At 41.9% G+C, this 20,810-nt stretch overlaps 1 protein-coding gene across 11 annotated transcripts in view; it reads right to left on the reverse strand.

Moving 5' to 3' along the window:
• Positions 1-1,858: 1,858 nt before the first annotated feature.
• Positions 1,859-20,810, reverse strand: part of ABLIM1 (actin binding LIM protein 1) — a 192,337-nt gene continuing 173,385 nt past the window's right edge. For 6 of the 11 annotated variants that reach the window (XR_014616344.1, XR_014616345.1, XR_014616347.1 and 3 more), the window contains 8 exons: positions 20,325-20,372; positions 17,775-17,921; positions 15,985-16,076; positions 15,765-15,861; positions 14,361-14,422; positions 13,994-14,054; positions 11,949-13,289; positions 9,148-9,228 (listed from right to left, as the gene is read on the reverse strand). Coding sequence is in view for 1 of the 11 variants with exons in the window: in XM_084210467.1 (XP_084066593.1) it covers positions 7,821-7,934; positions 9,148-9,228; positions 11,949-12,023; positions 13,282-13,289; positions 13,994-14,054; positions 14,361-14,422; positions 15,765-15,861; positions 15,985-16,076; positions 17,775-17,921; positions 20,325-20,372 (785 nt within the window). In the remaining 10 variants the exon portion in view is untranslated. Of the gene's footprint in view, positions 7,935-9,147; positions 9,229-11,948; positions 13,290-13,993; positions 14,055-14,360; positions 14,423-15,764; positions 15,862-15,984; positions 16,077-17,774; positions 17,922-20,324; positions 20,373-20,810 lie in introns of those variants that run through there. The other 5 variants (XR_014616346.1, XR_014616348.1, XR_014616351.1 and 2 more) reach the window with 3 other exon arrangements.

Consider the following 20,810-nt stretch of genomic DNA (forward strand, 5'->3'; position numbering starts at 1 on the left):
TTCTTGCAGGAGGAAGTGGTCTTGGGCTATACTTGACAGCAAATTAGCATTTGACATTTGACTTGTTTTGATGTGAGTTATTTACAATGGTATTATCTGTGTATTTTTTACATGCTGTGAAGATTCCCATTGCCAGATGCCTCGAGATGGCTGTAGGATGCAGAGCATTCCACAGTCATTACTCAGGGGTCATAAACTTCACATTACTTGTGGGGAGGAGGGGAGCAGGGGGAAATGGGCTAACAATTAAAAAGGAGAAAAAGCAATCCTAGACTTGGATTTCAGTGAGCTTCTCTATTTAACTGGAGAGAAATTAAAAATGTGCTTAGGCGGGCTGGCACTGTCACACTGTGGGGCTGATGACTGGAACAGATCCTTGTGAATTTGCTCTACACAGAGAAGGGCAGTCAGGAATAATTTTCCCAATGCTCTGGTCTGGGGGAGGCTGTGGTGGAGCAACTGCTCCATAACCCTGCCAGGTCAAAGATCCCCAGCAGGGGATTGCTGTTGGGATCTGCAGGGCTTGGGCTGGCAGGACATGTCCCAGGGCTGGCACTACACTCTGGCTGCTGCTGCAGGGAGGAAGCTGGCTGCCAGCTGGTGACTTTCAAGAGAAAGTGTGACTCAAAAGGGAGATTTTGGGGTTTGGGTTTTTTTCTATGTTTGGGAAACTTTCAAGAGAAGTTGCAAGACCAAATCATAGACTTACATTTGTGGTTTTTAAGTAGGTACTTCATGCACAGACCTTCCTCCTTGCTGAAGGAGTGGAGATGCCCAGGGAGGTTACCAGGAGATGCCCAGAGATGCAATCCAAAGAAAGGACACCTCCAACTGCCACCAGGCTGTTTTGCTGGATTTGTTCAGAGAGAAGTTTCTCTTGTGCAAGTCCCAGCACACACACAGCAGGCAAAAATGCAGGCATGGCCTGGGAAGTGAACAGGGCAGGTATGAACCTTGCCAAAGGGTAATTCACAGGGGTATCCAATTCCCCAGCTGCTGCTCTCCAGGCAGGAGCCTGAGCCCTCATCTCATCTGGGACTCAGCCACTGAACACTCCCAACACAGCCCATGGAAGCAAAGCCCTGGGGAGGCTTTTCCTTTGCCACAAGGCAGAACCTGTGCAGAACATCAGGGCAGGGCGAGGGGAGCCTCAGAGGGCGGAGGAGTGAGAGAAGCTGGAGAACCTGGTGTCTGCAGGGCACGGACCCTGGGGCTGCAGGGGCTTTCTGGAGGCACAGGCACTGTGCAGGGGTTGTGCTGCACACACCCTTGGAGGTGCTGCGTGCTTAATTCTGCTGCCACCATGCTCTGCAGGACCCCAGGAGCTCAGCACAGAATGGGTGTGATAAACACCCCATTTCCTTGGGGGGCATCATCCCCCACCTTCCACACCCACACCAAGGCCAGGCAGGATTAAACTCCAGATGTTTAAGCCAACACCTACCTTGAAACAGAAAACATTTTCAAGATGGGGACTAACATTTTAGCTGAATTTGCAAAGATCAAGAAAGGAAACAATTTAGCCTTTGAAGCTGACACAACAGCATGAGCTGTTTCACCTTGGTGGTATCTCAGGTCATTTTAAACCTCAATGACAACAAAAATAACACTTCTATGTGGTTTACACGAATCTATTTTCTACCTATCTACTTCTAGTGGCTTAGCTACCAGAAGCCTTGTAACAATTTTCAAACCTTTTACTTTCCCCTGTCTTGCTCTTATCGTTTATATCTCACCTCTCTGAGAGCTCTCTTCTTGAGAGCACATCCTATTTTTGTAAGAGACCTTTCTTATAACTCTGCAAGATGAAAAAGAAAAATCCAAATAAATGAGGCAACATGAATCCAGAAATTAAGAATAAAGCTCCAAACTTTATTCATTGACTTGAGTACAACGGTGATGCAGATTACAGTGGCACAGGAGTGCAATATGTGCTGTTTGCAGTATGACAGTGGAAACACTAATTGTACAGAACAGCAACCCAGCTCAACTTCTCATTATGCATACAAGCAGACTTACTGTACAGACAAGACATTGATTCACTTTTACAGAGACTCAGAAAAAGAGACAGATGAATGGAAAACACCGGGACACCTCCCCAAAACGCTGGTTTGTAACATGTGGAGGGAGGAGAAAAGAAAAACAAAATAATAAAAAACCCTATTGCCAAAATCTACTGATTTAAAGGAAAGTATACCTTTAAAAAATTAGTTTCAGTTTCCAAAGCTTAAAAAAAGTCCCCAGCTGTAAGGCCCCCCTTGCAAGGAAGAGTTGTCCACAATGACCAAGCCTCACTGCGTGGACAGGGCTGCTCTGGGAGTGACACTGAGCTCCTGGCTGGGCACAGAGGCTCCCCTGGCTCCAGGGGTGCAGTGCCAGGGAGAGCCTCCACTGCTGCCAGTGGGTTTGCATCTGGGGAAGTGCATTCTGAAGGTGTTCAGTGACAACAGCCCAGGCTGGTGTCCAGTGGGACCTGTCACAGCATCCGAAGGGAGCCAGAGACTCAGCCTGGTAAGGCACCACTGGCATTCCCAGAGCTGCATTTCCCCATGCCCAGGGCAGGGTCCTGTGGGCCTCAGCTCTGCCAGTGCTGGGAGCAACACCTGGACTAACTGTGGTGATCCTGACACAACAGGCCACTGTTTGCCTTCAGTCATCTCTTTTCTACCTCAAAAGAAGGACCACAGTGCATGTGGAAGTATTACCTCTTCACAAAGACGAGCATTTCTGAGCAACTCATTAGCAGAAATCTATTTCCCTGTTAGAAGCCCTTTGGGCAACAAATAATTTATTTTGCATACAGGCAAAGAACATTAATGGCCAATTACATTCCCACTTCCTGCACTGATGCTTACATTAAAATTAATAACACTTCTGCCAAATGTGGGCATCACACAGCTCCTGCCAGCAGAGTTGTCTGACTGAAAACTCAGTATCTTTGCATTGTGATGGATTTTTTTTGCTGCTGTTGTTTCTTATCTTATTAAGCACAAAAAAAGGTGTGTGGGAGAAATCACAAGGCAAAATTCACCAGCCAGAGCAATGCTGCAGCCCACAGTGATAGGAGTGCTCTACACTAAGGGAAAAAGGTGCATTGTGCTACTGTCACAGTGCTCAGGAGCTCTCTCCAGCTCTTCATTTGGCAGCAATGGGGTAAAAATGTACCACCTATTGTCAAGAGCAGCCCTTGCTAAGCATCTACCCTGAAGACTATGCTGGACTCCAGTGGGTGTGTTGACAGGGCCACAAAGTTTGACAGGGCACAAACCAGACTGTGACCTGGGGAGAACTGAAGGGGGAAGGGGGCAGTGGAGACAAGCCCTAAGCATCCCTCTGGCATGGAAAGATGAGTGGCATTTTGGAGAGATTAGTTTAATTCTTGTTTCCTGCAAGTGTTTTATTGCATTGTCATTATCACTGACTGGTGTTCCTCACTGCTGTAGGTAACATTCAGGATGTGGACATCCTCCTTCACAAACACATTCCAGAGGAAAGCAATGAATCATGGAGTGAGAGAAAAAGGTGGTTTTCATTTGTCTGCCCTACAAGCCAAATATGCCAACATCTCCTCCTAAGTCAGGAGGAGCCAAGATAAATCATTCCCTGAAGAGTTTTGAGGCTGTTCATATTTTTTACCATTTGAGACCTAATTTTCCTGTTGTTTGTTCTAACAGCTTCATACCATTAATTTCAGTGTGGGTGCTCACATGCTGTGAACTCCAAACTCAACTTCCCCACAGTCTGAAACAGGTACTACAGGCTCATGCCAGTGTTTTCCTCTAATCCTGCCAAGCATCACCTTGGAGAAATCAAGATTATGCCAACCCTCCTCCTTCCCAGACCTTAACCCTTCTCTGTCCATGGACATCACCTTGCCAGGAGACACAGGGATTGTGGAAAGGGATTCACTTCAAAAGGTGTCTAGCTTCAGTGTAGCCAACTTTTACACAAGAGGCTGCTGCTGAACTCTGTTGAACAGCAGGACACCTGAACTACACGGCTGAGAAAGGACTCCCCAGCTGCAACAGGAAAAGGGCAGCAAGCATTCAGTGCCTGGCCCACAGGTTTAGGACTGCAGGATTTGTGAGCAGAGGTGACACCTGTCTTGAGAGAGGTAAAAGCACTACTGGAGCCACAGAGATGCCTTATCCCACACAAAGCTGTGGAGTCCTCCCAGCCTAACCTTCCACAGCACACTGCAGTACATGCCCAGCACACCACAAGCCACATTTAATGAGCTCCACATGGGCAGGGTGTGTGCCACAAATGCGCCTGTGCTCAAGGATCTGCACATAATCCCATGTGGACTTAAACCCAGGTGTACACGTGGGGCTATTCTGCAATGCTTTGACTGGGCCTTGCTCTTACATCACTCCTAGAGCAGAAAAGGAGAAAACAGAAGACAAAAGCAATCAGTTTTTAGTCCTCTTGGTAATGACAATGTGTTGCCAGCATTGATGGGATGGGACTTTATCAGAAGCTCAAATGCTTTGCAGGAGATAGAAGAACACAAGCATATACTTAAGGCATATTCATAGAATCACTGAATGATTTGGGTTGGAAAGGACCTTTGAAAAATCATCTAGTCCAACTCCTGACATGTCCCAAGGGAATATCAAAGAGGGGACTTACTAAGAACTGCTACTCAATGGATACCAGGAGAATGATTAATTGCTTACAAAGAAAATTCTCCCTGGGGCTACATTTTGTTTTCATTAGGTGGGAAGACCAGATGAAAGAACAGAAAATATTGCAGCGACCACCACTGAGCCCACTGCAGAAACCCTCCCTCCCCCAGGGCTGCTGCAGCGTGGGTTTTGTGGACAGATGATCTCCTGGGTGTGTCTACATGTAGGTGGCTGAGAATTAACTGCAGGCATGAAAGTGAAGCTCAGAAAACCCTTTGTGCTCTCAGTCAGGAGTAAAGCACGAGTAAGTCTAGTGCAGAGGGCTGTGAATTGACTGACTGCTCCACACCAGTGAGATGGGAGCCAGCAGTGGCCCAAAAATCCAGTCAGAGATGAGTTGTTTCTGCAACATCTAAGCTGGCTTCTCTTCATTCCTTCCCAAGCTTAAGCTTCAGTTTTAAATTCTCAGTTGATGAGGCAGATCCAAATTACCATGCCATTCTTCAAGGCTAAGAGGCTGAGTTCATTTTTTTTTTCTTTTTCTTTTCTTTTTTTTTTTTTTTTGCATAGGAGGGAGAGGTAAGAAAACAACCTGGCTTAGTCATTTCTGAAATGACTGGGTAGTGTGTTCATATGTGCTGTGAGAAGTTCAGTAGTAACCTAGAGAGGGAGACAGAAAAATGCAGACTGGCAGCTCAAGGCCTTGAGAGAACAACTCAGGTCTAAAAGGGGTATGGCCAAGGTGACTTGAACTAAAAGACCTGTAATGCCTAATAGTTTGAGTGTCTGTAGGATGTGGGATGACAAAATGTGGAGAATTTCAATAATTTAAATGCATTAAAACTCAAATGTTTGTCTCAAAGTAAAGCCACACCTTGCAGGTGACCAAACACTGAATTTCTGAGATCCCAGCAGTCACAAAGTCTGTGAGTGTAAAACACTGCTGTTCTTTCACTGTATGGATTTGCTTTCAGCAGTCACTCAAAGATGCATTTTAAGCCCCTGACACTCCCCTTTACTTCTCAGAGCTCTTGTAAAAACCTTTTAGATCCCTGTTCTAACAAATGAGGTGAAATATGTTACCCTGATCCCTGCTGCAAGCTCAGTGCCACCCAGAGAGCTCACTCACAAGTGTGCATGTCACAGTGTCCCCAGGGATGTTCCTGGGATGGTGCCAGACCCTTGGTGCCTCGTTCTGCAGCCTGTCCCACAGACCCACATTCCCTAGGGACATGGAGCAGGTGCTCAGCCCTGGTCTCTGTCTCCCCCCTACTGAATCTTCATCTCAGATTTTATCAAAGGGACCACAGTGATCTGTCACAACAGGAGCTCCTAAACCAGCAAAGAAGAGGCAGGGTCTGGGCTGTCCTGCACAGCTCATGGTGAAATGTCATTTGGTGATACAGAGAACTCAACACAGTGATACTGAATCTCAGAACCACATGGGACTGTTTCCTCTTCCTGACTTCCAGATTTTAACACCAATGTCTCACAGAACAGAAAATACAAAGGTTCTGCTGTCTCCAGTGCCTGAAGTTTCTGCATGAAAAAGGAAACCTTGATATTCTTAGACAGACACAGAACCTAAAGGACCCTCTCCCATCAGGAGACAGGCTCGTTAGTGCAGTTATGCATTGGCAGTTAAGCACCAAGGAAGAGAAAAAGCAGCCACACTGCATCCATTCAATTACTTTGGTGCTCATGTCCTCCTCTGCATAGGACTTGCCCAGAAGCAGTTAAGGTATATACAGGCAGTTTTTCAAGCTGCAGCATATTGGAAGAAGACTGAAAGCAATAAGGAGTTCAGTGCAGCTCAGAAACTGTCTTGCATGATTACTCTGTCTTCAAAAACCAAGTCAGGCACAAAGGGAAATAAAAATAACCAAGGCTGGAGCTTTGATGCTTCAAGACAGGAAAAAAAAAAAAAAAAGTCTGTGCCCTCTTTTCCAAGCACAAGTGAAAACCTACATTAACTAAAATGAGTGCTTGGCCCCATGCACTGTGCCATATTGACAACAGCTACTGCAGTTTAATCAAAAAGCCTCTATTGGCAGAGCTTGGCACCTCGATGGTACCTTTCAATTCACAAACATTTCCTCCCTAAGAGGGATGAATTTGCATGTTAGCTTGCAGAGAACCATTCTCCCTGACATTGTAAAATCCTACAACTCCACTGCAGCCTGATGAGCTGTACTAGTAATTACTAGCAGGGAGTTTGTCCTGAAATCTCTGGATGCAAACCAGGGCACACTTAAAATAGCATTTTTTCACTCTGCCACTCCCACCCTCATGCAACCACCTCCTGGAGTAAATTACAAGAAAACTGACTCTTCTCCATCATTCCCATTACTGATGTGATCTTAAATAATTCAAAAGACTGGTTAAGCTCCAGCCTTATTAATTCAAGCAGAAAGTGTGGAAGAGGGAAGACTGACAACACACACACACAGCAATTCACTTCTTATATCCTAGCAAATATTTACAAGGAGTCCATTTTCCAGAAATCCAAGTGGTGTGTCCTGCAGGTGAGCAGAGTGCCCACCACCACAGGCTGTGTTACACGAAGAAAACACCGTGTCAGAAGAGTGCCAAGTGAGAAACTGTTGGGTGAAAGACTTGATGTGACCATGTGGGATAAGTTACAAGGGGTTTCTCCTTCACTACAGACCTAGCTATGTCCCTCTCCATATATACACACATATATACACACATACACACACACAGAGATAGATGGAGAGATATAAATACATGTGTGCACACAGGCAAACACCCATACATATATATATATATATTTATATATGTATATATTCTCTTCCAGTTCTTGGAGTGGTTACAACTACTTTAGTCTACAAGGCATCCTAAGGGCACTTCCTGGCTCTAGCAATAAAGTCCATCATATTGTGGAGAGAAGTAAAGGGAATATCCTTGAGGGAGAAGAACAGAACAGTTTTCTATCTTGTACAACATCAGGTGACAGGCTGACACCTCTGAAAACTATCACTGCTGTTTCTGAGCCCAGATATTTTCTCCCTGAATTCCAGGAGGGCAACTGTTGATCTTGTTCAACTGCAGAGGTGCCACTATGTTGATTTTCCCTTTTTGGTGGATAAGTAGTTGCTTCCAAACAGTTTGGACTGTGTGATACAATATTCTATCAATCATTTGTGGTTGGTTTGTTTAAAGGGAGATTTTTTAAAAGAGTTTTGCTTTTTTCTTCATGTCGTTGCGTCTCCAGAGAGGTAACTTGTCAAACTCCTGTATCGTCATGCCAAATATTTCTTGAAAAACTTCAGGTGCTAAGTGACGCTTCAAAAAATAAAAAAAAATAAAAAAAAGAGAAAAGGCAATGGTCAGTCAAAGCCAAAGAGACACAACAGGAGGTTGGAGCGCCTTAGGGATTTTATGTCGCTGGGTAAGAGCCATTGCTGGAAAAAAATAAGGCTTTGGCATACACATATCCAAGTCCTCAAGGAATTGGGTGCCAAGGAACAATCAATATTTCATTTGCTGAATAAGCAAAAGACAGAGAAAGGATGGGCTTGAAGCCATCCAACAGGCAGTGACAGACCAGACAACAGGACCAGCTCCTGCACGCCCCTGTCCCAGGCTTTAGCAAGTCACCTCTGCTTTTGGAAATCCCAACAGACCCTGGGTTTTCAGGAGTGCTCTGCAGAGGGGCTGCAGCTTGATGTGCTCCAGGTTCTGAGAAGGAAGATGTCTGGCCAGGCTAACTGTTCAGCACACTTCTCTGCTGCTAATAAAACGAGTTTTGGTGCTGTCCTGTGCACAGGTTACTTCTCATTCAGCCACTTTACGGTGCACTGGATGGGGACAGGGTCTCCCTGTGGCACTGGTCTAACACAGCACTGAATTCTGATTATTGGCCACATATCTAATAATAAAAATGGGCACAAACCCAAATTGTTACCCAAACTACCCACATTTCTGTGGCTCCTTCCTTTCATCTCCATAGAAGATTAAGGACTTAAGCATCCCCAGCATTCTACTGGGCTGCTTAAGTCTTCCTAAGCCATAAAGCTGTAAACTATATTTGTCTGTTGGCAGAGATTTAGATCTTTGCATTTTTGGATATCAGCCAGTCTTCTAACTAAGTCACAGGACTCATGATGAGTTAAAGCAAGTTACTCTTGGTCCTCAAGGATGGCTGATACTGACTCTTAGCAAAGAGATGGTCCAAGAACAAAGTATTGCTCCATTCCAGTCTGGATCTTAAGAAAATTGTGCAATTTTGGGCTTTTAGCAAACCCACTAGTATACAATGAAAAGCCTGAAAACAGAAGGGGATTGTGAGAGGCTCAGTCTATGAGCAGGGAGACAGAGTTGTGGGAGATTGTTTGAGGAGATGCAGCTGCTTCCTCCCAATGTCTGACCCCTCTTTCCCTGATTAGTGCTGAGAAATCTTCCCACATTTCTCAGGACCCACATTTCAGTGTTCCAGCTTTCACAAACAACAAACAACTTTAGCAGGAAAGAGCATTTAGGAACTTGCTTCTCTTACCTCCAGCCTGGTTCTGTCTACATCTTTTAGTATTTTATTTCGCCCTCTGTTGGTCACCATGAGTATTTCATATGGAAAAATCTGTTAACAACGTATAAAAAGGGGGAAAAAGAGATATTTATATTTATAGTCTAAAGCAGACAGAAAAAAAATGTGTGTCATTTTCATAAACACACAAATATTTGTTTTCTTTTGCAAAGCAAATATCAGTTTGGTGGGTTTTTTTTTCTTTCTTATCCTTTTTTTTCCTAAAGTTGTATGGAAAACAAGCTGATCTGAACAGATCTAGAACTTGTTTAGCATTGACCTACCTCATACTGTAAAGCCAAAATTTTATGCTGTATATAATACATCAGCTGGTTTTGATCAGGCAGAGTCCTTTCTAGGCAAAGTATTTCCTCATCCATCAATGTATAAATTTATTAAAGTAATTGCATTTGTCACTCATTGGTCTAACTAACGGTTGCCAGAGTGTGGTCAGCCCTAAGGACTGACAGGGAGGGGGCTTTAAAAACATGGAAGTACATGAAAACAGCAGCATCTCTGAATGAGCAAAATATTAATCAGTGGAGGGCCACTGCATTCAGTGGAATTTATCACATGATTTTCCTTGCCTTTTTGGATAGTTAAAGAATTCAAACAACGAATAGAAACAGTGCTGCTTGAAAAGGATTTCAGAAAATATTAAAATCAGTTTCTGGAATCATCCCTGGCAAATAAAACTGTGTTCTATTTTTTTTTTTTTTTTTGTTGGATAGACACTTCCATGCCTGGAATGACTTAGGAGAGCTCATGTTCTGTCTGCCAGAGCATCTGTAGAGCCCTTCCCACTGCATGTCTCTGTAGGAAAGCAGCATTCCCAGAGCCCTCATCCAACCCCTACTCAAGTCAATGAAGATGTTCTGGAAACTTCAGTGGCAACTGGCTCAGCCTTTACTGTCATTTATGGGTCTTATTTGCCCACTGGGAATATGAGTGAGACCACCAACACTCTCCTGGAGAGAGCTGAGCTATTATCAAATGCTATTAATTACATTAGTTCAACATCAGTCAAGAAGTTTGACTTAATCAACTTTTGTGCAGTCTCAGCAATTAAGTTCATTCCACTGTTAGCAATTATCCCAATGAACTTTTCAAAAACATAATAAATAACATTCAGGCATCAATGAACACACCACTGATTTTATTGTAAGTAATAATAATTTAAATAATGTGTGCTTACATACCAATTGTGAGATATGATTCGTATGAGAGTCTGACATTGTCACAATTGTACAATTAGGTCTATACTTGGAATTACATTTTTTATGTTTGATACTGGAAATGGCTACTATAAACAGCATTATAGGAAACTAAAATGTAACTTTTCATATTTAAACAGGCAGAGTTTAAATCAAGATCTACGGTCATAAGTACATTTTATGTTTAAATATTCACAACAAGGCATGTCTCAGTCTGGGCTGGCAAGATGCACAAATTCTGTCCTTTCTGGAGAACCATTTGGTAATATCTGGTCATTCTTAGGGTTATTAATCTTTACTTTTCATGCTGACTCTGAATTGGCTTATTTTATTTTAGCAGCAGTAAGTTAGTGTTGGACAATTGACATGAATAAAAACACTGCCAATTCACACATCCTGAGTATTTGGCATCACCTTTATAAATAGCAACAGAAAGTGATCTATTATCTCAGGAAATTTCCCATAATTGTTTAATTAAAATAACCACAAATAAATAATCATTAAATTTTGTCCTTAATAATACTGACAGAATTTGTCACCCAAAATAACTTCCCAAATCACTGGGTACATCAACAGCAGTGGTGACTGTAAGAATTTCTATTGCACTGAAAGAGAAATTATTTGGAAATAAAAAGCAGTATCTTAGGAGTCCCCACAGTCTTATTTATATAATATATAAAACCACTTGTAGCTGCACAGTGCACTGGGGTCTCAGCTTATAAAGCCAGGGTTATTGCCTTGTACAGTTTGCCTGGAGGTGACTCAGAAGCACAAGAAGTAATCTGGTCTGCAAAGTGAGCTCCTCACTTAACTGCAGAAATTCTGATCCTTGGAACTTTGGCAAAATCATGATTTCATGGAAGGTTCACCAGCTATAAAGTTGTAATATTTAAAACACAGCCCTGGTTGAATTCCCTTGATATATTATATTCATTTTTTACTTAGGCATCTCTAGACATAGCTGTAAAAGCATTTTAATTTGTGTCTTAAATTGTAATTAGCAGACATTGTCTCTTTTCCCAATAAATCTCCTGAAGAGTTTCTCATACAGGGAATTCAACACTATGGACAGGTCTCAGGTGAGCAGTGCTGAGAGCTGAGGAACAGATCCAGACAGACAGGTAGGTATCTTACTTCCAGTCAAAGATTTCCCATAATCTTTGCAATTAAGACAGCCTCAACAGTGTGTTGTGAGCCACCATATTCTGCAGCACTTTTCCAACTGGACAGATGTGAGACCTTCCTGGTGAGTTTGGCCTGGTGCTTTGGCTGGGCAAAGCCTGGCAGAGAACCAGCTATGGAGCACCTTCCACATCTGTCACTTTGTCCCTATAAAAGCTTCCTTGCCCCAGGGATCCCACCTGGGCTGCCCTCAGCCTGCCTGAGCACTAAGCCCTGCAGAACACAGCCCAGAACAAAGGGAGAGGTTTGCCACATAAGGAGCAGGGACTGAGGTGAGGGAAAAGAAAACAAGGGAACCAAGACATTTCCCATATTTTATCTGCATTTCACAGTAAAACCTTCCACACCTTGAAGGAAATGAGTAACAGCTGCACTTGCCTTTGGCTCCAACATGTTAGGCATAGATACTCCTCTGTCCATTCTCATTCCAGGGACATGACCATCCGGGAGGGACTGCATCGGATACAGGCACATCAGACACAAAGGTTACACACACAGAGGGTAAAGGCACTCAAGTAGTGGAGAAGACAAAGGTGAATTTGCCTGATACTTCCCTCAAGTCTTAATTCTTGGTCTTATTATTTCAATCATTGCCATGGCTACTGTCCACTACTCCTGTGAGGTGGGCAGAGGGATCCTCCAGTCCCCGCAGCCACCACAGCTCCTGTCCCTGCTCAGGCTGGTGACAGTCCCCCCCTGAGCTGACCAGCACCGCTTTCCAGGGGACCTGGGCACCCCAAGAGAGTGGTGGGGCCTCTCCCACCCCAGTGACTAGGTGAAATTCTTCTCTAGTTCTTCCCTAGCATTAATTCAGATCCCACCCGCTGCACAGGAAGTACTCTTACACCTCTGTGCTCTCCTTCTTGTAATTCCCTGGATCACCTGAGGGATTTCCTTTTTTTTTTTTTTTTTTTGTCTCTACAATGGGTAATTTTTACTATGAACACAAACAGGGATGCAGTAAAAAGGTGCTGTTTTGACACAGGTACTAAATCTAAGGAAATAACATTTGGAGCACAATACATGGACAGCTCTGCTCCCCTCCCATAATCTCATTCTCTTTCCAGTCATCATGATTTTGATATGCCATTAACAAAATTATCCAAGTAATTAAACAATTTCTTAAATTGCCATTTCATATTGTGATTGTGCTGAGGAGCCAGGCAGACTCAAACCATTCTGAAAAAAAACCTTGCAGGCAGTAATTGAAGTAAAAAGGTTTCTATTTGCAAGCACACTTCTTTCTGGCTCATCTGGGATGGCAGCACTGTAGAAAACTACTGATCAGCCACCTTGTCTGGAGAGCAAATTGAGGAGTTCAAAGCTCCTGGAATGAGAGGAAATTCCCTCTGGAAGAGACTTTCTATGTGTCTCTGGGGTCAATACCAGGGAGGCTGGAAATAAATCCACCCTCATGTGTCCAGAGAAGGCTATTACAGATAACTCCTACAGGAACAGACAGTGGATTTTACAGAGCAGGTCACAGTACAGGTGTGAGCTGTCTCAGCTCAGCTCTGGGGAGGTGAAGGAGAAATCCGAGGCTGTGCCTGTTTTTTGTTGACAAGGATCTACATTGGTGATTATGCTTAAACATGCAGGAAAATCAAAGCTATTGTCTTAAGAAACCCTTCCCTGTAGCAGAAATTCAGAGTTCAACAAGCAGCTGCTTTAGGTTCTGCTGTCAGTTGATTGATGAAAACCCGTACTCTACCTGGAAATCTGAAAAGCAAAAGAGAAATCTCATCAGCTTTAGAGTGTGGAAGGACAGGAATCAGTCACAATCTACCAGAGAATCATTCTCTGTTTTCTGTTATATCTGACTTTTCCAAAATCCCATCTGATTCTCTAAGGCCAGCAACATTTCTAAGTTTGGACTTTGCTTGTAGAGTCGGACACTCCAAGAATTGCAGTTCTTTTTGTTAATTCTCCAAGTTTTGTAACTTTCATAAATAATATTGTCAATTTTTATTTGGTGCTGACTGGTACCACATCCAGGTCAAAGTCATAATGAAGATCATGAGCAGCAAGGGGGATCAGAGGGCTTTATCCCCCTTTCTTCACTGCGGCATATTGTTCCAGACTGCACAGCTGATGGTAATTTTCAGAGAAAGAAAACACAAAACTCACAGAACTCAATTCATATGCCTGATAATCAACATGTTATTTGCCTTCCATTTGATCCAATGCTAAAGTATGAACAAGGATCAGCTCCACATAACAGATTTAGCAAAATAAACTCAACATTTTTAACAGGTATTTGAAGCGCTTTGAGTTAATTGAGTTTGCCAGAGAAAATTAAAATGTACTGAGCAAATACAAAGTAATCACATCCACAGCCTTAATATAAAACAGCAGGAATGATCAAACATCATCACATTTTTACATTTATTACTAATAGACTGCAAAAGGCTCCCCATCCTTACCTCTAACAGCACCACTCACATCCCCATAGCTGTTGTACTGACCAAAGTCTGTAGAGACCGGCTGTAACAGCAAAAGAGGGACAGAACATAAATTCACACTTCAAGACTTGACAAGCAGGTTGCTACATGGGGAGAAATAAATTGATTTGATTTTTTTATTTCCCCCTCAATTTTACAACGTTTCTTTCTTTTCTTTCTTGCCTTTTTAACAAAGTAGTTTGCGGGAGGGGAAAATAGGTTTGGTGTGACTTCAAGTGGTTTTCTAAGAAACATTTATCAAACTGAAAATCCAATACAATTGATATGGAAATAAATGCCATGGATAATTAATGCCACCTTTCATGTCTCAAAATCACCATCTTCTTACCCTGTGAAGTCCATTTTTTCCATACCCAGGGAGAGAAGAGGTTTTGGAGGCTGAAGCATGTGCTGTTGAATGAGGAAGGGAAAATATTTTACTGGAAAAATTCCATGGAAACTAAAAAACTAGAGCACTTGAGGAATCACTAAAAATATAGAGCACTTGAGGAATCACCTATTACAAAAGACACAGTTAAAAGAGCCAAGCATACACACAACTGAGACACATAGACTTAAAAAAACTCAGTCCCAAACTCAACACAAACTTCCACACATTCTGTGAGTTACAAACAGCTTTATCATGCCATGGTGGCATGATAAATTAATAATTAATTAATAAATTAAAAAGGGACACTGATTTTCCCAGGCTCAAAATCAAGGTGGTCTCCTCTGGATTGAAAATGATGCTCATGGGTCATCCATGGCATCTCCTTTGGCATCACCCCTGATTCCAAAAGGGAATTGATGACAGCACTGATTATCCCTGCAAAGAAGGATGGACACATCTCAAATAAAGGAGTTCTCCACCTGTGCTAAGGTTAATAAAAAATCATAAGCTCTGAGTTGAGCAGGTAGACCCAGCCACATAAAAATTAAAGACAGTGAGTGAGAGCCACAGGAATCCTCTCCAAGGCCATCAAGACAACACACTTATAAAACAGGGAACACAAGGAAATCTTAGTTTGCTTGGCAACTGCTCCAGTGGATGACTCCAGAGAGATTCCTCTCTTCTTGGCTCAAAGTACAGCTTTCATGTTACAATGGCTGGTGAATAAAGAGAGTGAAATAAAACCCCCACATCCTTCTCTGGAGATGTGAGAAGGCCCCAGCCATGCATCAAAATGTCCAGCAAGGCAAAGAATCTAAGTCACTAATCTAAGTTAGCTTTTGTGCTTTTGCTTTGGAACAAAATACACCCAATTAAAATGTCAGCCCAGGTCAAAACACTGGCTATATTTGGAATATGCAGTCCCACTGGTCAATAATGCTGAATATCTTTTCCTGGGAGAAGAGACTAAGCAGGGACAGGAGCCACCAGTGTAAGCAAAATGTGTTGCTGTAATTTAATAATCCATCCTATTAGCACGTGTGTGATGTCAGAGTCACTGAACACTTCACCCCACTCCATATCTTCATTAAAGCAGCTCTCTCCTCAAAAATTGCCTGAAAATCCTCAGCCTCATATTTCTTCTAATTAAAAAAACAACCATGACATTCCTCCCCTCACAAAACCAGGTGGTGAATCAGGCCACTCTTTCAGGGCAGATCACCACATAACCACGTATCAAGCAGCTTTCCCAGCTGTCTCTCTTCTGGGACACTGCTTGATATGTGTATTCTGCTTGTTGTGTGCATTCTGTGGTGTTTGTACCCGTTGTTCATGATTAGCTTTATTGCCTCCATGAATTACCTGGAGAATCGTAACGACTGGCAGAAAGGGCTGACCTACCGCGACTCTCCTTTTCCATCTCTTCCTTCAATATTAACTGCCCCAGACCAGAGTTGAGCTACAAATGGCAATTAAAAAAAACATATCAATAAAATAAGGCTGATCAAGACAGTGTTAGGATTTGCTTACAGAAAGCAAAGGGGCATGCTCAGAAACAGCATGAGGACAAGCTTATAACCACCTTCATGAGCTGCTCCTCCTGCAGCTGCCGGCGTCTCTGCAGCTCCTCATCATCTTCCTCCCTTCCACTTGATCTGCGTCTCATGTCAGCTCCTGCTTCCACAAAACCACAGCACAGAGAGAGCTTTGTGCATCAGTTCAACTGCAGCTCCAAGATTTCAATGCTAGCTCACAGAACTGGTCAGTTTGATTTGCTGAATAAACAAAGCGGTATTTCCTTGCAAAGTCAAAAGACTTTTTCAAAATTCCTTCTTAATAAAACTCACTTGGGTAGCCTGCCCTATGGTTATCAGGCTTCTTATAAACTAAACAAGAGCTTAAACTACACACAAGTTCCAAACCAAGCAATGGTCCTGGATACAAAAGTCATGATTGACCCTAACAGAGAAAGGAGCTCATGCTGCTGGTTCTGAAAACAAAGGGTTTAATAACACCAGCAACTGATCACAGCTGAAAAACGAAAGTCTGATTTACATTTACTCTTTTATCTAGACTCAGAGAAGCAAACCTGAATTAACATTTCAAATGGAAAATTAAACTACATTAGTCTCCTAAATGAACACTCGGTATTTGAAATAAACAAGGCATTGATTTTAGCCTAAAATGAAGTAAACTAATTTGATCCATTGGATAAAGCTAAAATAAATTAAAGGCACAGGTGTTCTACATTTTAGTTCCTTAGTTTTTATTGAATATTTTTTTATCTTCTTGAATATTCTTAAGAAATAACCCAGTCTGGATGCCAGGACAATTCCATGAATACATAGGATGTGCTATTGCTGCAAGCATTTAGACAGCAGTTCTGTTTTTTTCTGCACAGGGCTTTATCTGATACAGTTATTTACCAACACTGTGCTAGACAAACTCAGTGTTTAAAGTACGTAAACATTTCAAGTGTGTAGATGACAGAGCTTCAAGTATGTTGATGTTATTCCTGTGACTCAGGGGCTCTACATGTTTGTCAGGGTGCAATCCCAGCTTAAGGACATTTTCAAAAAGCTGCTGCTGTATGTGCAGCCCCTTCAGTTGGTCTCTGAGCTCTCCCACTCTGTGTCCCCTCTCCTAAAACTTCTGTGAAGATCCCACTATTATGAAAACCATACATTTCCTCACAGAGACCTGAAACAAACAACACCTCAGTGCTTCAGACAGGACTTCAGAAATGAACCTAGACTAGAATGCTTATTTTATGCTACAGAGATCAATAAAAACACAACAGAGGGAAAAGATACAAAGAAAAAAATTTAAATTGATGATGCACATGGATTAAAGAAAAGAAAATAAGATATATGTAGTGCTATAATAGAAAAGAAAAATACAAAGTCTGTGGAAACAGTAACTCTGAAAATCAGGAATTATTTAGTCTGTTAATTGTTCCAATTCAGTTGTTGCTTCTTGCCATGAAATTAGTCATGTGGTTGGAAACAATTATGTTTTCTGTGGAATTTTTGCTATTAGCTTAGGACTAAAAGAGTAAATAGAATAGCTGAGAAAAGTCAGGACAGTGTGACACACCATACTTTTTAAGCTACTGCACTAGAGTTCAAAAATTTTGCTTATGGGTTAATATCTGTGTGATCAATCCCAAAGAGCTTTAGCAAAGCCTCTTCTACTCAGTGCAATTCAACAGTTTCAGACTCAAACACTCAGTGCTCTCACCAGAACTACACTTTGTGCTGAGCATCTGGAGTGGACACCACCTTCCCTACATGTTTTGCAGCTGTGCTGTCTGTGTGCCCTGGCCAGCAGTACCTTTGGAGCTGCAGAGATGAAGGGTTTGTGTTTCCATACCTATGGCAGCCAGGGAGGGAGGGCCTGGCCAGTGGTCAGTCTCAATCTTTGGTATCTCGTTGGGTGCTGGTGCATGAGCTGCTGGGAACTTGGAGGACTTGATGATATCCTCGGAGGACTTGCTCTGTGCTGCCAAGGCAGCTGCATCTAGGTGGCAATCAGGGAACTTAGCTGTGTAATCATCTGGAGCAGCACATATTTTGGCAAAATGCTATACTTTACAAGAAGTTAGTTTTCAAAAGCAAACATTTTCATGTTTTGCTTTTCCAACTGCAGTTTGAAGCAAAGCAATGCCTTTTTCTTGCCAATAGATTGGAATCAAACCTTCCTCTCCTCCCGCATCCCCACCCCAAAGATAACCCCAAATCAGCTTTGGATTCTACTCGGATTTCACGGTGTAAGAATGATTATGCAAGAGTGAGAAAATGCAGCCTAACAGCATTTGCCAATATCTCCTAAGGACAGCTGATTATTTATGAAGATGAACTCAAATTTATGTACTAATAAGTTTTCCCTCTTCGGGAAGCAAATGAATAGATCAGAGTAACAGTACAAATCCTAACATTACTATTGCTAATTATTTTATCTGTGAAAAGCTGCAAAACGAAGAAGAAAAGAAACCTGAAACAAACATGTTTAACTAGGGGATTTTTTGTGCTGCATGCCCTTGCTTAGAGCATGCAGTAGTAGTAAAAGCAGACATGAACTTATTAATAAATACTAAACTCCATTAAGATCAACTTGGCAGGGCAAGGCACTTGCAAAGCAATGAACCTCACCAACAGAACAGCTTGGTAGTGGGGCTTCCACTTTAATTCCATTTTGAGCCAAGCCTTGTAAAAGCATGTGAGGATGTGCATTATGGCTTTCTCTTCTTGACATTGAAAAATAAAAAAAAATCATCTAATAGGATTCAGAGTACATTAAACCCAACCTTAACTAACTCCAATCTGGAAATTGTAAGCTCCAATCACCTTTGCTTATATGAGGCTATCACATCAGAATGGTTCCAGAATTTTCTTTCCTTTTCTCTCTCTTTTTTTTTTTTTAAACAGAAAGTCATCTTTTAACAAAGTGATGCACTGTGTTGCTCATCCAACACGTTCCAGGTAGTTAAGCAACGTCAGTGTTAGATATCACTGGGAATTCTGAGCAGTTGATGATTGGAAAACTCTAAGCATAACTGCAGGCATGGAGGGAGCTGGTCAGAGTTTACAAAAGCACGACTTCAAACAGTACTTACGTATTAGAATTGGTGATGTCAGTGGTTAAACATTCACATGTTAATGGGAGGTGAGGAGATACATTAAAACCATAAAAATAAACAGAAACAATGTTAAGATTTTTTTTTTTTTCAAAATGAGCATATGGTTTGAAACTTAAAAAAAGAAAGAGGGGAAAACTCTGATGTGGCAGCCGAGCAGTGTAATCTGCAGTGCTCACTCCTGACTACAGAATGGACTTGTGGGCTTTCCTGCTCACCCCAGCTCACTGGCTCTCAGCCAACTGTTCATCTAAGCCTTGCAGTGCTGCTGACTTGCTACTTAACCCTAAATACATTTCACTGGATAAAACATCTGCAAAGGGATGAAAATTCAGTCTACAAATAGTGGAGTCATCTGTCTTTCACTGAGGTAAATAAAAGCCATCTCCTATGCACAGCTGTCTGTTCACAGCAGGAGGGAAGAGTGAACACACTCCTTCGTGATGATTCCTTTATAATGTTCCTTATAAGAATGAACACGCTCCTTCATGATGATTCCTTTATAATGTTCTTTATAAGAATGAACACACTCCTTCATAATAATTCCTTTAAAATGTTCTTTATAAGAGTGAACACACTCCTTTATAATGCAGCCTTCCCCTGTGGTTCTGAAGACAGGCAAGTCTGTGGGCTTCTGCCATCATTGTCATTTCAGACTTGCTATGACAACACCAACACTGCTGTCCAACTCAAAACCCAAACACCTGGAAAAACAAGTACAGCAAACAACCTGAGCTGCATCACAGGGCTGAGTCAAATTAGCCCTGTCACTGATAAGTCACCTATAGTATCTTCACTAATTAAAGATTCTTATTTAAAGCCACATTAAAGGTAGATTTAGAATTCCAGTCTGATTATAACATCTCCATCTTTGCTGCTGAAATAAATTATTGTACTGTATCTGTTTAAAATAAGGATATTTCATGAAGTCTCTGTCAGAGATCAGTCAGCTGTTAATCCATTTTAACATGACCAGTACCTGTACTCTTAAAATAAAAGCTTAAAGAAGAGAAATGCTGGAAGGTATCATAATGCAAACAGCAAAATCTCAGCTAATAGCAATTTTGCCATTAATATCCACACGGCAAGATTAACCATATAATCCAAATGAAACAACAGGCTTTAAAACATAATCACTTTCCAGGACATGCAATTACAGCCACTTCAAGCTCAGACTAGTAAATTTTTATGCTTGCAAAGCAAAAACTGAATGCTTTTCAGTAACTGCACACTTTTAAATTCAGTTGACACTCCAATTTTGAAATAAAAAGGGAAAGGTCATTTACCGTGTTGTTTGTAGATGGGCGGTTTCCTGTAAATGTTGACACCTTGATCTGTGATATTAAGAAACAGAAAAAAGGAAATGTGAAAACTACTTCAGTTGTAGATAAAGATAACCACTAAAGCAATAGATAGACCAAATCAAGGAAGTAGCACAAGAAAAAGCCAGAAAACTACTTCTAGTATTATACAAAACCAGATTATTTAAAGAAAAGAAAACATAAGAACAAGTGAAAAGTCAAAGACATGTGGTATGAAGTCCTTTGGAGCTGATTCTGTAACATGTGGATGCATCAACTCATGAACCATCAATTTTAAAGTGGGATAAAAGAGAAGAAATGCAAACAGGCAAGACATTTTAATGGTGAAGATACAAGCCATTTGGGGGAAACTACCCCAAATAACTTCTGTGGAAAATTGTGCTTCAGTCAGAACAGCTCAATTTTCTTTCCAACTGACTGGCTGGATTGAACAGAGGAGAATGCAGTGAG

This window comes from Fringilla coelebs (assembly GCF_963513975.1).
Source record: "Fringilla coelebs genome assembly, chromosome: 8".
In the NCBI taxonomy this organism is placed as follows: Eukaryota; Metazoa; Chordata; class Aves; order Passeriformes; family Fringillidae; genus Fringilla; species Fringilla coelebs.